This window comes from Diabrotica undecimpunctata, chromosome 6 (assembly GCF_040954645.1).
Source record: "Diabrotica undecimpunctata isolate CICGRU chromosome 6, icDiaUnde3, whole genome shotgun sequence".
NCBI lineage: Eukaryota > Metazoa > Arthropoda > Insecta > Coleoptera > Chrysomelidae > Diabrotica > Diabrotica undecimpunctata.
In genome coordinates this window covers 112,891,271-112,909,372 of record NC_092808.1, presented here as the reverse complement: position 1 = coordinate 112,909,372, position 18,102 = coordinate 112,891,271, and the positions used below count along the sequence as shown (strand labels likewise).

Sequence of the window (18,102 nt, the reverse complement as noted above, 5' to 3'; positions counted from 1 at the left end):
CGCAATTAAAACAAATAAGTCTTTACTATTTTGTCGAAAAGTTAAAAGTGGCCGAGACATTCAATAAACACAATTCGTATAAAACCAATTTCCGCAAGCTCTTACGCTTGCACCTTTATCGCATACGTATGATACTGATTATGAATGAATATTGATTTTAGCAAAAAAAATAACAGATCAAAATTGTATAAAATATAATTCTGTCCATTTTTGTTTATGTACAATTATGTCGTAAAGTTAACAATAAACGAGATAATTCAATAATCATCTTAACTCGATCATACGATAAAAATTGTAAAAAATAAATTGTAGTAAATCGAATTTGCAACAATTTCAGTACCTACAATTTTTGTCGAAAAGTTGAAAATGGCGGAAATATTAAGCAAAAACGGTCTTATTTAAACTCAAGATATCGGATAACGCGACGACGGATTTCAGTCGCGATGTTAAATTTAAACTACTATTGACCCCCCTAAAGGTTAGAATAATAAAATTTGGAGTAGTCCACCATGCAAGGTCAAATGCCATCCCGAGGATTAAGGACCATTAAGACAAAATTTTTTATAAGACTTTTAGTTGCTGTCACCTCTAACTCCGCCTCAGACGACTGACACCCATTTTGCTGATTATCAAACACTATTTAACTGCTACAAATAAAATTTATTCCGTATCAAATTCCTACGAAAATACAAGCTATCTCTTGTACTATATGTTAACCAGCTATTTCACGTTTTTTACCGCTATAGTCAAAGCTCATCGCGAATATTAGTCATAGACATAGACGGTAAGAAGATTCTTATTATGTTTTATATATAATACATAATACTATAAAATACTTTGCTCCAAAGCCGCTCTTAGGAGTGTCAAGAGAATACCAGAACTACCAGTGACAAAATATACCCGGTCAAGCAGGTGGCAAAATGTATAATGGGAGAATATGTGCTAATACGGTAGAAATACTGTGGAAAATAGACATAAATCATAACAGACTTCCTTCCTTACTGGACATGCGCCAGTGAAGGGACACCTGCACATAATAAGTCTGCTTCAAGGATAGAAAGCCGTAAAATCTGATGGCAACGCAATCCCCGTGAATGGTTTGGATGCAGTTCAATTGAACTATTCAGGTTCATAACTTCATAACTTGAAGAAGAAAATGGATACTTAAGCTGCAGACTCTGTGGCATGGAACCTGTAAAAGTCAACCATTGACTGTGAGTCATTACATCGTAGATGACAAGCACCTTTTGGAGACTAGCAAATAACCCAACAAACATATATTATGGTACCAATCCACTATACTTATTATATATATATATATATATATATATATATATATATATATATATATATATATATATATATATATATATATATATATATATATAGATATCATGAATGTATGGAAGATGTACAATAAGCCAGTTGGCTGCAGTACGACTAGTGTATAATAAACAGCTTTCGGGGTCAATATTGTCTTAATCAAAATAAATTAGAAAATGTTGGTAATGTGTTTGAACTTAGATTTTAACATACTTTTAGTAATTATTTCTTTGTTTCTTTGAAATTAAATCAGAATTGGTAATGACTGTGTTCAGTCGATCTTTGAATTGTTTTACGAAGTAATGAAATTCCATTGTATATTCATTTTATAGAGATAACTAAGAGGGGAAGTGAGGAGAAATTATATAAAAATAATTTTGAGGTGTTGTGTATGTACTTTTGAAAGCATATTTAAAAACTACACAATAATTTGGTCACACTATTCTGCTATTAGTAAAATTATTTTCATCTACAATATTAACACAACTAGTACCGAAACAAGTGATAACGTAAAACATAAAAAAAATGCTGAATCGTTAAACTTTTTGTAAAATTAACTTTACTAATAACAAAAATTTGACAAAGTAACACACCACGTACACAATATATAAAACCAAATTAAACCACATTCGTACTAGAAAACTTACCTATCCTTTGCAAGTTCTTCATTTGCGGAACTCCTTCCAGAATGTACCGAAGCTCGATCCTCTCCTCCATATGACGCAGAATGACTAGTCGCTTGTTGGTAGTATTTTCTATACCATTCCGCGTAAGCTTGAGGATTAGTGCGTCTTAGATTTTCATAGTACTGATATTGTTGGTAGTACGGATTAAATGGATCATAAGAAAAACCCTAAAATAACAATATCTTAAGTAACTGCAAAATACAATTACTAACCATTTACACATGAGTAATGCATTGGAAATTTTGTAATTTAGTCACTAATATATAAAAATATTGTCGAAGAATGTCAATAAAATAGTAACCTTAACCTCACGGATTTGGCACAAGACTTAAGATTTATGAAAAACTATTTCAGTGATTACGAAAAAACTTTTTTTGTTTTATCCTTTATGAAACAACATTTAATTAGATAAAACGGAAGAAACTACAAAAAACACCGATTCAATATCAAATACAATACATATAAAAACTTGTTTCTTATTAAAACATTGCAGTGGAATAAAATGAGAAAAAATAAAGTCGAAGTGTAATGGGATTCCAGGAAAACTACCTGAAAACTTTAATATACGGAGTAGGAACGCGAAGAACTAAACATATAATATTTAATTTGCTAACTTAAATAGTTTTCTAATCGTACAGACAGATAAATCTTATATATCGGCAACACTGCTATATGAGTGGGCCGCTGAGCTTTTATTTGGTCCAATCTTGTTGAAAAAAACAAAAGATATCCTTGATTAAAAATGATATTATTAATTGGAACACGAGTGCCGTCAAACAATTATTTACAAAGCTCTAAAGAATGCCAAAGTTTTAACGCAAATAAGAGGATAATTATACGACCGTTTAGAAATTCACTACAAGACGTGGCATTTCTGAACCATTATTAATTTTGTTAGTCAAAGGAAGTACCTAATTAAAACATGTTTTAATAAATAAAAAATTTCATTTTAAACTCAGAAATTCCCATTATCTCTAAAAAAAGTTAATACTTTATTTTTTTAGAATGCATTTTATTTCAGCTAGAATGGTGAACTTAACACAGAAAGGAATATTTGGCAAATGAAAGCCATAATTTACCAAATTACGTATATTACAATTATATTTTGATGATTTTTTTTTTCATATTATAGGTCTATTTCTAGTAAATCACTGTATTAATGTTTTCTAAAAAATATCAACGTTTTACCCGTATACGGGGTGTAAAAATAAAGTTGTGGTTTTTCATCGTTTTTTGCAATACCCTTTGGAATTTATTAGAAAGAAACGCTACATCTTATTAATATTTTGAAATAGATTCATCCTTTAAATCCACTTAATAACGAGTATTTCCACCTCTATATATAATTACTTTTTGACAGCGACGAGCCATCTTAATGTCAAGCAGCGTATTTGGTCTTGATCAACTGCATCCCAAACATCTCACCATAATTTATGTCGTCAAAAGAGACAGATAGTGGTTGTCGGCTCCTGACAACGTTGGCGATCAATAATATCTCACAAATTTTCTATGCGATTGAGATCAGGGCTGCAGGGGGGCCAGTTAATGGTTTGTATTTCAACCTCGTCCAAATAATCACGGACCACACGTGCAACATGTGGTCGAGCGTTATCAAGCATTAAAAGAAAATTATTTCCTATATAAGGAGCAAATGGAACTACATGGTTCGACTAAATGTCTGTAATATACTTTTCAATTGTTAAGGAACCTCTTCGTAAAGCAACTAGGTCCGTTCGCACTGTAAGAGATATTCCTCCCCAAACCATTACAGATTCTCCATTGAATAAAGTAATAGGTAGTATATTGCACTGTGTGTAGCGTTCTCTTGGCCGTCGAATAACTCTCACACCTCTATCTGAGCTATATAAGCAATACCTCGATTCATCAGTGAACAACACGTGCTCCCAGTCATCAACATTCCAGTCAAGGTGCTCTCTGTCAAATTGTAATCTACTTCTACGATGATATACGTTTAAAGCTGGTGCCCTGACTGATATCCTTATATGCAGATTTTGATCAGCGAGACGCCTTTGTAGTGTTTCCACTAATTTGAATATTATTAACATTTGTCACTTGTATTTGTAAATGTTTCATTGAGAAAAAACTTTTTCTTATAGCACGAAGCCTGATAAACTAATCTTGTCGTGGGGTTGTGAGTCTTCCTCTTCCTTGTCCACGCCGTCTCGTACGGTCGTTTGTTTCTCGAAAACGTTGAAAGACTTGTGATATTGTAGTATGAGATACTTCTAACTTTATATAGTATGAGATACTATTTAAGATAATTTAAATTATCATAGTTAACATAGTTCAGACTATTTCACGATAACTTAACGCTACATCAGCTAAAATAATTGCCTTAATTAACTAACGTACGCTAAATTGCAAAACAATCTTTTGAAATGTAAACAATATGACAGACTGTCCTGTCAAATTGTTTGATTTTTCATAGCCAACTAACTGCTTCCATTAATGAGTATTACAATTCGATAAAATCACGTTATGTTTTGAACGTACTTTTCTTTTTGATAATAAAGATATCGATGAATAAGATGTAGCTTTTGCTTTTAATAAACTCCACAGGGTGTTGCAAAACAAGATGAAAAATGAAATTTATTTTTACACCCCGTATATGGGTGAAACGTTGACATTTCATAGAAAACATTACTACAGCAATTACTTAGAAACGGGTCTGCAATGCGAAAAAAAAATCATCGAGATCCAATTAAGGATTCAAAAGAAAAATAGCTTAAAAAGTATGGTAGAGTCGAGGTGGTGCGTTAATTTTGGAGAGCAGAAAATCATGTAATGCTTTGAACATACTTGTCTTTTTTGATAATAGAGATATTGAAATATTTTTTTTACGAAAATGTGAAGAAACAATAAAGCGATCTAGAAATTTTAATAACAAGTAGCGTTTGTTTCTAATATATTCCACAGGGTGTTGAAAAGTTAGATGAAAAATCACAACTTTATTTTTACACCCCTTGTATAGGTAAACCGTTGACATTTTTCAAAAAACATTAATATAGTAATTAATTAGAAATATACCTACAATGTGAAAAATAAATCATCGAAATCCAATTAAGGGTTCAAAAGAAATATAGTTTGAAAATCATGGTCCATTTTAGGTGGTGCGTTAATTTTGGAGAGTAGTATATATATATATATATATATATATATATATATATATATATATATATATATATATATATATATATTATATATTATATATATTATATATATATATATATATATATTATATATATATATATATTATATATATATATATATATATTATATATATTATATATATATATATATATATATATATATATATATATATATATATATATATATATATATATATATGAAAAAGTTAAGAATGTAATACTCGACGTTTCGGCACCAATTTTGGAGCCATTATCAAGAGGGATTGAGACCTCAGTGCCATTTGACAGTTCTTGCATTTATACATAACACGATAATATTTTCAACTTATTTATTTAACCTATTATAAAAACCCAGGGGATGCATCAGTGCAACTAGAGTTTCTGAGAAGATACACATATCCTGAAAGTAGCTAAAGGGCGGCAACAATACACCACCGTGTTAATAACTAATATATTTCGAAACCAGATAATAAAAGTTTAAATTGTTGTTGTTACTTTAATCCAACTATAACATACTACTTTTATATATGTGAGTAGTATATTCACTTTCCCTTAAATTATTTCTAAGGAACATTTTTTGACAGATAAGTTCATAAAAAATACAAGGCTGTTGCAAAGAAGCATTATCTTGCAACATATTTTTTATAAGTCTACAATTAATACATTGTTCCTTACTTGATAATTATATACATCCCTAGGATCTCTTCTACGATACTTTTCTCTTTCTCTATCTCTATTTCTTCTATCACGATCCTGATCCTTTTCTCTCGCCCTGTAGGATTCATGTATGGAGTCTGATCTGCTGGATGGCCTAGATCTTTGTTCATTTTCATAATCGTCGCCGTACCTAAAAATAATGCATTTGTTTAAAGAATGACGAATTTTAACGAACTAATAAAAAAATATATAAATTCTGAAGAGATGAATTTAATAGAAAGATTAACCTCTAATGTATAATACATTATAAATAGGAATAGGTAAAAACAATGAATGTTTAGAGTAATATATGCAATAAAATGTTGCACAAAAACTAGCGGAAAACTTTTTTAAGGAGCTATAAGAATTTAAGGAGCTATTTGTAAGAAAGATATAAAAAAAATTGAAAAAAAAAAGATTACACATATTTTGATTAAACAAATTTATACCAACGATCTCTCTTCAATGTAAGGTGAACTTGAACCGAAGTGACATACATTTGTTTTCGTGTAATGTCAGGAATATGTGATCTTGCGTTTGGATGTGATAAAACAAATCATTAAAATCTGGAGCTAAAAACCAAGAAAGGTAAAAAACCTGGTTATCAACAACACATTCATTCATCGTACAAAAGAAATTCGGTCTAGAATAAAAATTGCAAAGAACATAATTTATACAACTGAAGAACTTACTTTGCAGCCGTAACCTTAACATAAAAATTCGTAAAAGAATTTGATAACATTCTTGTGCGAGTAAAAGAATAGCTTGGGAACATCGACAATAAAGCAATAGGAAATCAAGAAATTAAATTTCTTTGAAATATGGGGCTATATAGTAAATTTTAATAAAACCTATTAATATTAGGACGTTTTTGTCATTTAAAATGAAGCTCTAGGAGAAGTCTTGGGGAGGGGGGATATTCTAAGGTGAAATTTTCTACCGTTTGTATCAAGTTTTCATGTCAATCTTATTTTCTAAACTATATATTTTTTGTTTCCTCTCGTTAGTGTTCAGACCAAGTTGAGATTCTTTTTATTATAACTCTATAGTTCTTTTGCTTATCATCCTTCTTTGGGAGGTTTGTATGGTAATATCATCATCGATATGCATTTTTAGTAGATCATGTATTAATGATCGTATATTAATGCAGCAGATCAAATCGAATATTTTGATGATTGATTCTAAAGTTAGATTAAAAAAGTTGACAAAGCCTCGCCTTACCTGAAGGCAGTTTCAAAGACTAGAGGGATGTTTGTTATTTTGTGTAGTTGAAATATATGTCTAAAAATTACTTGAATTTATTTGTGTACCACTTTTCTTACAACTTCTTTACGAAGTTTTATGGAGAACTATATTTTATGTATTATACATAAATAAAAACGGTATAAGATACAATATCCGAAGTTAAATATTAAAAATAGGTTTTAATATTTTATAATCCTTAAAAAATGTTTTACGAAATTGCAACATTACCTGCTTCCATAGTAGTAATCTCTTCTATAATCTCGTGGATCTCTCTCTCTTCGGCGCCTTTCTTTTTCCTTGTCTTTACGCAAACTGTTATATTTTCTATCATAGTCTTTATCCCATTCATCAAAACCTTTCTCCTTTTCCTTATCACTATAATAATCTGTATCATCTTCATATCGTCGATCTCTGTATCTTCGCCTCTCATACTTTTTATCTCTGAAATAAACAAAAATAGAACTATAAAATATGTTAAACAATATGACAATTAAAAAGTATAAAAATTAGTGATTCCAAGTATAACAGAAACAATTTTTTTTAAATTGTGTTGAAAAAGTAATTCCAAATTTTACAGATATAATGGTATATTCCAGGTATACTATAATAAAACGTGATTTGCAACAGATTATAGACTTTGAAGCTATTTATCTCAAAATCAGACTTGTGTGGGTTGACTCTTTTTTGCATCATCCATATTTCAATAATAAAAGACAAATCTGTTTTATTAATTTCCATAGAATATCGCCAACTTACATGTTTTGCTCTACATCAACTTCTTCAGAACAGAATTCGAAACTAAAAATGTACATGTACAAATATTTTGTAATATTTTCTAACGAATTAATAAGAGAGGTCTCCCGATATTCGTTTGTTTATTGAAAATAAAACAATATACTTTGATAGCTTTACACATATATACCGATATTTAACGTCGATTTGAACGATTAAGTGTAGTGGAGCTATAACTCTTCTATGGTTAAACATATAAATGTTCCTGTTTATACGTATAAATTAATTAGGTACTACTTTGTAATTACTACATTCTCACCGCAGATACATTAATCTCTAAGCTACTCAACCAATGAAATACTCTCTATAGCATGATTCCTCCGAAGGCATACCATATCTACGCTAGACTATGTAACGATGGAAAAGACCGAGAAGGGGGAGCATAACTTTCTTCTCGTCACGCACAGAGCGATGGTTTTTAATTTAATTTAATTTATTTTATTTACGCATGGGACTGCGTTCACCACTCCACGAAGTATATGCTACACGTGGTGTGTAGTCGCGCAAGCTTTCGTTTCTGTTGTTTTTAATTTTTCAGATCTTTGCGCAATCCATTACACCGATCAATGCATACCGTCCCTAGCCCGCGATAAGGAAGCTATGCTTTCAATAATTCTCAGTAATTCATTTACACTATTTTACTATTACACCATATTGATCGCCCCAGACAATAAAATATGCTGTGATAGTGCAAATATTATGGATTTTATTATTTTCAGGAAAAAATAGAATGGAAGAAAATCAAATCATTCAAAATCTACTTTCATATACACTATTTTTTATATTATTCTGTTTTGTGTTTGTATCACCAAAATAAGTACAATACATACCTGTAATTATCAGGACTGTACCTCTCCCGATCTCTTCTACTCTTATCTCTATCCTTGTCTCGGTCTCGATCTCTTTCTCTATCTCGGTCCCTTTTAGTTCTTTCAGCAGATTTTTTATCTCTAGACGGACCTCGTGGTGGTTTCCTCGATTCTCTGTCACTATCACTACTTTCTTGCCTACTTTGTCTCCTTGGAACAGGATCAGGTAAACTATTATTAGAAACGTGACCGTCAGTCAAATTTTCTCCGACTGTCATATTTCTTACAGAATTAGTAATATTCGAAATTTCTTCCTCCTGGGGTTCGCCTTCAATAGAATCTCGTCTCTTGTTATCGGGTTCTACGCTGGAACTTCGAGTTGGTACGTTCGTTCCATTTTCCAGACGGGTGCGACTAATGTCTAAAACAAAATATACTGGATTTTAAATGTATTAAAATTAAAGTTAGGTTAGACGACACAACTTACTAAAGGATATACCATCTTACCATCTTAATAGTTTAGAATTTATAAAAATTATATTTGTCCCAGAATTTATGGTCAATACCTTGATTTCGCCTATATCGCTCGACCCCAACACTTTATGTTGAGTTTTTATGTGTCATCCCTATTTACAAACATTTTCTAGTAGTTTTGCAAGATTATCTGGTTAATGACAATGAGTCTTTGGTTCTGGTTGATCGTGTGTCTACATGTCTTTATTCCCTTTAATTTTTTTAGAGGAAATTTCTTAAGATACATATCGGGAATCCCAATAGGCCTCCATCTTTCCCCTGCCACTACTGATATGTTCATGGAAAGAGTAGTAATATCTTTACCCCATTAAGTCAAAAGTTCAGATAGATATGTTGATCATAGATTTAACATCTGGTACATTCCTTCTTTTTCGATCATCTGAATACATAACATCCAGCTATAAAATTTGCAATGGATGTTGAAAATATCCAGCTTCTTCCCTTTCTCAGCGAAGAAACACAACTCCAATGAAAAATAAAAAAATCAATTATAAAATGTCCAACTTCTTCTACACTTAAATATTAAAATGTTAATTTTAATTTAAAAATGTAAAATTTTAATTTTATTTTATTTTGTTTTATTTTACTTTATTTTATTGTCTTTTATTTGATTTTAGTATATTTTATATATTTGATTTTATTTTATTCTACTTTATTCAATTTTATTCTATTTTATTCTTCAGGCATATCTGATAAAGACTATTTTCAATGTCTATTACACCCACCGTCAAATTAAGTACTTTATCGTTACCGGTCCTTCATAAAACGATTTTTTCTAAGAAATATAATAATATAAAAAAGAGTACTTACTATTGGCAGATGGTTGACTAGCGACAGGATTATTTACAGCTGGTGGAGTGTCTGCTCCAATAGTTGCCGATCTAGGTTGAGAAGTATGCTGAGTTAGTTGACTAAATTCTGGTTCGGATTCATTATCCTCCCGGCTTTGCTGTTGAATTCGTAATGACGATTCTGGTGAACTAGATTCACCTGGAACCATTCTGCGTAAACCTTCGGGAGGACCAGAGGTATCGAATTGCGAGCTGAAAAAAAATATTGATTGTATTTTATTCTTATTACTCTAAAATTTCTCTAAACAAAGAATAAGGGGATGATAGAACATTAAACACATATGCCTCCGAATATAGTTTAATTTCATTGAGACTTGCGAGACATCTGGCAGCATTTTTGGGTCCTAAGAGCAACTGGGTCCAAGAAAATAAAGATTTGTATTTATATTTTCCTTTAGAAACTTCGAAAACGTAGAACTTAAGTTTTGGATGTATTTTCTGGCTCTGATGTTTGGCAGATAGTGCTTATCAATTTTTTTTTTGATCAAATTTTGGTCAAGGACAATTATTTTTGTTACTATTAAATTAAAATCGTTTTTGATTCAATGATATGATTTAAGCAAAGATATAATCACATCAGTAGAATGAAGAACATAAGAGCCGTTGAAATACCAAAGGGACAAAACACCAAGTGTAAGTGGTACAGGAAGTATCGACTGACAGCGCTAGCATGGCAATGAACAAGCAAAATTGCTTATATAATGGAAGAAGCAGCTAAGATAGACGATTTATTAAATTTGTATTTAGTTTGCCTTTATGTTACTATACATGTACATCTGTTAAACGATGACTTTCATTCTAAATGTGAGATGATACAAAATAATTGCACTTTACTTACAGTAAATCAACATTTTGGACAACCGTCCCCAATGTACTAGGAGCTGCAGATTCCGTTTGACCTAATACCATTCTGCTAAGGCCTGGTGGTGGTTCATCAGTAAAATTAGGAACATTACTAGTAGGTTCAGTTTGCTCTAGCTGTCCGGGTACCATCCGTCTAAGACCTGGAGGTGGATAAGCATCCGTAATATTTTCAAGTCCCTCTTGATCGTAAGTTCGCGGATCTACCCGTTCTGATGTTTGTTCATTCTTTAATAAGATCAAATTTTGAATAATATAATAAATTATATTCCCTATGAGTACAAAAATTAAAATTTTTTAAGAATAACTCCTAGATTAAAGATTTAATATATTATAATTTATGACATATAAACAAAATCATATCGTTTGCAATAGTTTTCGTTAAATAGTGTTTAATTCGGTCTTATAATTTAATTTATTCTCGATCCAAAAGATTTTCAAGTTTATACGTCTATAAGAAACGTCGTGTCTGGGAGCTCGAGAGACTGAGATATCGGAAGCCATGAAGAAGACATCAAATAGGATGTCGAAAGCTCGGCTCCTGTACTGATGCTCCTATTTTCTATACAAACAAGTCTTTTTGGTTGTCACCACAAGAAAACCAAAGGTAAAATCGTCGGTAAAATTTAAATTAAGCGGACAATTATATTAATGGACTTTAGTGCCTTGTAGTTAGTTGTGTTTTTTATTAAGATATTTTCTCTGTATGTTGAATAACTTTACAGTTTCTATAAGATCCAAAAGACTACAAATTGTTTTGTAAGCACAGTAATCTAATATTGTAGGCGTTTACTTATAAACTTCTTCATTATATTTTTAGTAAATTGAAGAAGCTTTTGAAAAATCGAAAAAAGAGAAACGTATTCATTAAACCAATGAAGTAGCTGATTTCTCTTTTTTTTTTTTGGCTACATAAATGACTGATTGAACCTCTGCATTCACTTGCTGAATATTTTTGAAACTAATCGTAAAAAATATTAACAAGCAAAAATATAACATACCATTCGATCGTTGTAGTTGACTTCTGATAGTTGACCAGTTTCCAGATATTGATTTCTATCATTCATAGGTGCTTCATTATTATCTAATTTATGACCGAGTTTTACCTTTTGTACAGATTGGGAATGATCAGGATCCGGCTGCTCAGAGCTATCGGCATTTTCAAGATTGATCTAATAAAAAAAATTACTATTAACATTTTTTAAAATTTATTTTTAACAGCAGCTGGAAAGAAACAGCTTAACCAAAGCAACTGTCACGAGTAATCAAATAAATGTGGCGTAAATTTATACAAACACAACTGTCTTATTTGTAACATTAGTTTTATGTCCAAAATAAGAATCCACTACCTGACATGCATTCGTCTGAAAACATTTGAAAGAAATAGGCTTTGTTCATAAACCATTGCTGGCGAAGAGATGTGGCATTGAACAACTGTAGTAAAAATACGACTTACACAACGTACATAAAAATATCAACAAAATAACAAACAAAAAACGTAAAAATAGCAGCGGAATAATGAAAGTTCGACTGAAACGGCCAAAACTACCGCCTGTCCAAGGGGAATGGATACCACCAAAGAATTGGTACAACATACCGTCTTGATACAGAAAGATAGCAAGGCTGTAGGACCCAATAAGCTGCATGCCGAACCCCTAAAACTAGTAGAAATACTCAGAATAAAGGGTGTAGATGAGGGTAACTTACGAATAATAACGTAACTTTACTGGAATCAGATAGCTCAATTAGAGATGGAAAAAAATATATCAGAGAAGATAGCGATAATAACAAGCAAACGACAGGGATGTTAATTATCCCCATTCCCCTTTAATCTGTATTTAGAAAACGTTTTCGCAGAAGTTCTTAAAGATACTGGCGCTAGAATCAAAATTAACGACAAAACAATAATATATGTCGACGATACAATCACTATTGCCTGTAGTCACCAAGTACTCCAGCAAATCTTGGACGATTTTAGAATGTAGCGGGCGTTACGGCCCATATATAAACATCACCAGGACAAAACTTATGCTTTTCTCGAAAGTGTAAACACAAGCTATCCTCCGAATATACAAAAGTATCGTTGAAAAATATCATCCTTCAGATATCTAGCAATAGAGCAGGCTAGAAGGTCGTTTATCGACACAAGGAACTTTTTCCTCAAACGGTCTAGTGAATGCCACGCTGCCATGTGTTCTCAATTCTTCTCTACGGCTGCTAGAGCTTGACACTCAACCCGTTGCTGGAAAAACTCATCGAAGCTTTTGAAATATACCTTTATACTAAGCATTTCCTTGGCCGAAAGAGTAACAAACATCGAGGTTCTTAACATAATTCAGAATAAGGAACGGATGCCAAAGATCAAAGAGTGTAAGTTAATGTACATGATTCGTCAGTCTTGCTGTTATCAGATTATGACTTTTCTCTAAATTTTGTGCATCACATATTAATAATAATCGCTATTTTATTAGGCTACTATTCCTGGAACAATAATTTGTAGCCATTGAGTTCTTACTAACTCAATTTTTACTAATATCGACTAATACAGAAAATGATATGGGATTTTAATGGTATATCGTTTTCGGTGTTTATGGGCAGTGGTTTGAAATTTACAAGATTAAGACTACTACTGCGTCGAGTTTGATAATATCCTGCAAAATTGCAGAAGAAACGTCAGGACGGAACAATTCCAAAGCGCGGCACATAAATCCCTAAAACAACGTACAACTACGAACACCGGCCGCGGACGCCTACAATCTTTGATAACATGTCACTGTTTTATGATATGTAACACCTAACTCACCTGTTGATTATGAAATGTAGGTTGGTAAACATTTTGTCGGGTATCCGGCGGTGTAATATTTGTAGCCCTAAATCTACTTGCGGAAGTATGCGATAAGGTTGTTGTCCTTTTATACGGATTCTTCGAATCATCTGTTAGACTGGAAGTTGGTAATAAAGGAGGTCCTTGAAGAGTTTTCGGCGATGGGGGTGTGGGATTCAACCTAACATTTGACAACATTTCTTTAGTTTCATAGATGTCGTTTTTAACAGGTGGTTCATCTATATTTTGCGCTATTAGATCGTGTCCTAAAAAAATACATGAATGCAATATTAAATTTAAATATAGTACATTGAATGTCAAGTCTATTTTTAAATACATATTTACGTGTAAAGTTAAGAGTAAAAAAGAAGAAGTTAATTAATTTCTGTTGATTTTATTCATTTGTTAACTTTCTGTTTTATTTTACTATTTTTATTCTAAAAATAGTTGGCGCTCAACCTTCTGTCTACTAAATATTCTGTATAAATTTCAATTTTAATTTGCACTTATTTCACTTCTTCAATTTGCAATGGGCAGCGGGTGGATACTTCTCTGCGATCCCTGCAGGGGATAGATCTAATTCAGGAATAGCACACCTGCTCACGCGACCTAATGGATTTCACAGCCTCCCATCCCCGGGGAAACCATGTCCAAACCCAAGCATTCCCGCCTCCACCCTTTCCTCTCTCCACTTCCAAACCAACTCACGAACACGCACTAGCTAAGCGTGGCGTTTTAATGGCTTAAAACCCCAAAAGTTATTGTCCATGAAAGACGAAACTACTGAACGGCCCTCAGTCTGCGGCGGCTCCAACACCCCCAACCAAGGTAGTGGGGGTAGGGTGATAAGAATCCTCGGAAAAAATCAGGCTACTACAAAGAGCGACAAATGCATATTACTTCATACAATGTTAGAACTATTATATCAGACCAGAAGATGATGGAACTGGATGAAGAGCTAAAAACAATAAAATAGGACATCATCGGCCTCAGCGAAATAAGACGAAGAGAAGCCCAAATTACTCTTAAATCAGGACACGTATTTCATTTTAGAGGTGAAGAAGACACTTCAAATGGTGGAGTAGGATTCATTATACATAGAAAGCACACAAAATATAGTTGAAATTATCAGCATAATCAACAGGATTGTATATCTCATTTTCAAACTAAATGCACACCAGCATATTACACAATAATTATGGGCGACTTTAATGCGAAAATGGGGTTTAAACAAGGTGATGCAGAAGTAGCAATGGGTAAGTATGGATATGGCGAAAGAAATGTACGAGGACAAAGATTGCTGAACTTCTTACACCAGGAAAATTTATCCGTAATGAACTCCTTTTCGATAAAAAGCCTCAGCGTAAATGCACATGGATCAGCCCAGATGGCAGTGTCAAAATTGAAATAGATATAACAAACAGAACAGAAATAGTCAAAGCCATCGAAGTACTCAACAAATTTTCAATAGGAAGCGACCACTGATTAATCTGAGCTAAGATACTATTAAATGTCAACTTGAAAAAAAAAACAAAGATGATCCTAAAAACAAGAAAAAATAAATAGATTCCCCCGAAAACTAGGACCTGTGTGAAGATACACTAACCAGACATATACAAGACATGTAAGATAAAATAGAGGATTTAGATCAAGCAAATGATGGTATAACGAAGGCTCTAAAAGAAAAGGAAAGGGAGTCCTGCTCGACCGTTCTGAACCATAAAGAAAAACTAAGCCAAAATACCAAAGAGCTAATATGTAAAAGAAGACAGCTGACGGAAAACACTGAAGAAATTAAATAATGATATCCATCGGTCAATCAAAAAAAAAAAACGTAAGAGAAAACAATACAAGAGAAATAACTAAACCGCTAGTTTTTTATTTTCTTTTTTTTTTAGATATCATCTGTATTGAAATTTATTGAATCAATGTAACTTCATTTATTGTTTTCTGTAATACAGTTCCTCGTGTCAATGGCCACAGCAGCCGAGACATGTAATTTGAAATAAAAAAAAGAGAAATAATTAAAATAATTCAAGAAAACAAAAGTTTAAAAGTTTTGAAGCGAAATACGAAAAACATAGACAACAAAAATATGTACAAAATAAAAAACAAAGATGGAAAAATTACTACTGATAGAACCAAAATCCTTGAGGTTGTCGAATCCTTTTATCACGAAATGTATGAGAGCACCGACGAAAGGCAAGATCAGCACCTGCCTAAAATCACAAACCAGGGATCAGAATTAATAGCAGATATAAATCCATACGAAATCAAAACGGCACTTTTAGAAATTAAAAATAACAAATCCCTGGCGATGACGGAGTAGTGATCGAAGCGATCAAACTAGGTAGAAATAAAATTATCCAGGCTTTGGTCAAGCTTTTCACCAAATGCATCTACCAAGGAAAAACTCCTCAATGGAACAATGCAGTCATTATTATTTTATTACAAAATATATAAACTTTTCGCAAAAATTATTGTTACATATTGGCTCCCAACTTTCAGAGGCTGAGGAGTGTTACAAACATTTTAATTATTTTGACTAGAATATTTTTTACTCTTATTAAAATAAATTAAAGTTGAGGAGGTTATAATTATAAACATATCGTTGACCTAGGCTAGGATAAGTTTATAATTGATATATGCACACTGCTAAATATTTTTTATATATAAATAAATAAATAAACACGATATTGTGGATTGATATACATTTTATTCTTAAATATCATCTCCCTGAGCTTCACTACACTTTTCCAGTGCACCAGTGATTTTCAATTTGTTCTTGGTAGCGAAGTTGTTCTCTTAATTCATGCCCGTTGTCATTTAAGTACTGTTTGTTCCCACTATTTGTGGAACATACATGTTTCAATTATAGCATCTAAGTCACCTTTCATCACACTGAAAGGCCAGATGCCCCATCAAAATTAGGATGTATACTGTGATTTTATGTGCAATCATTGAAACAAAAAGCCACATTAAAGCAGCACAAACCTCCTTATGTCGTGAAAATATCAAAGTAATGTGATCAAGAAATAAAAAAACCTATGAGATGTACAGGTAGACAGCTTCTGTGCAAACAGTCACAGCACTATCATTTTAATGCTTCGTGAATTTACTTTAAAAGAAAAATGAAAAAAGTGGCCCTTACCTGATATAGGAGAATGACTAATTGTTGAGCTCCGGCTCATCATATGGCTTTTATCACTTTCGGATGTATGTAGAATATCATCTGAAGATTCTTGCGACATTTGGGACTCTGTAGACCATTGGGGTGTTTCTAGTTTACTTCTTTTTCCTGTTACAGTCAAATGATCTTGAAGGGGATGCAATTTTGATATATCGGTATCCGTGTCAGATTTTGGAGAGATTTTAGCCACTAAACCAATTTTTGGAAACAGCTCTGGCACATCCGTGGGTTCTTCATTGTTAACAGGATTTTTTACCTCCTGAGTAGGCCAGTTCCATGTTTCCAAATTTCCAAACGAACCATCTAGAAGCAAAAAATAAAAAAAACATTTCTCTTATAATGTACAAAATGTTTTTTTAATCAGGAAATATTAATTTTTTTTATGAGTACCTACTTAAATTTATAAATTTATTAGTTTACAACGAAATAAGGTTCGTAATTAAGGTTTCTTAAATATATATATATATATATATATATATATATATATATATATATATATATACATATATATATATATATATATATATATATATATATATATATATATATATATATATATATATATATAAAGAATATTATGAAAGTGCGAAGCGGATAGGAGTAATAGACAGTTTGGCTTTCGTAAAGGCTTCGGAACAGTGGAAGCTCTGTATAGTTTCACAACTCTTGCCCAAAAATGTCGAGACCAACAAAAAGATCGTTTCGTTGCGTTTATAGACTATGAGAAAGCTTTCGACAAAGTTAAACATAACATTCTCATGGAATGTCTAAAGACAAAAGGACTCGACAAAAAGACATTAACATAGTGAGAAATCTATATTGGAACCAACAGGCCGTGGTAACATTAGATGGAAATAGCACGGATGCGTAACAGATAAGTAGAGGAGTGCAGCAGGGCTGTGTACTTTCACCATTACTATTTAATATATATTCCAAAGAGTTATTTACGCAAGCACTTGAAAACTGTACAGAAGGGATCAAGATAAATGGTGAAAATATAAATAACATCCGTTATGCTGACGATACAGTCATTATCGCTGAAAGTGAGACAGACCTGCAGACGTTACTAAACACAATTCGTGATCCTGGAGAACAGTTTGGTTTAACAATAAACATAAAGA

General features: G+C 32.1%; 1 protein-coding gene across 6 annotated transcripts in view; it reads right to left on the bottom strand.

Moving 5' to 3' along the window:
* Sec16 (endoplasmic reticulum export factor secretory 16) overlaps window positions 1-18,102 on the bottom strand; it is a 164,335-nt gene that overhangs the window by 111,771 nt on the left and 34,462 nt on the right. For all 6 annotated transcript variants that reach the window (XM_072535162.1, XM_072535164.1, XM_072535161.1 and 3 more), the window contains 9 exons: window positions 16,943-17,284; window positions 13,771-14,057; window positions 11,969-12,139; window positions 10,945-11,195; window positions 10,066-10,298; window positions 8,743-9,142; window positions 7,349-7,561; window positions 5,855-6,026; window positions 1,971-2,176 (listed from right to left, as the gene is read on the bottom strand). In XM_072535162.1, the coding sequence (XP_072391263.1) occupies window positions 1,971-2,176; window positions 5,855-6,026; window positions 7,349-7,561; window positions 8,743-9,142; window positions 10,066-10,298; window positions 10,945-11,195; window positions 11,969-12,139; window positions 13,771-14,057; window positions 16,943-17,284 (2,275 nt within the window). The remainder of the gene's footprint in view (window positions 1-1,970; window positions 2,177-5,854; window positions 6,027-7,348; window positions 7,562-8,742; window positions 9,143-10,065; window positions 10,299-10,944; window positions 11,196-11,968; window positions 12,140-13,770; window positions 14,058-16,942; window positions 17,285-18,102) is intronic.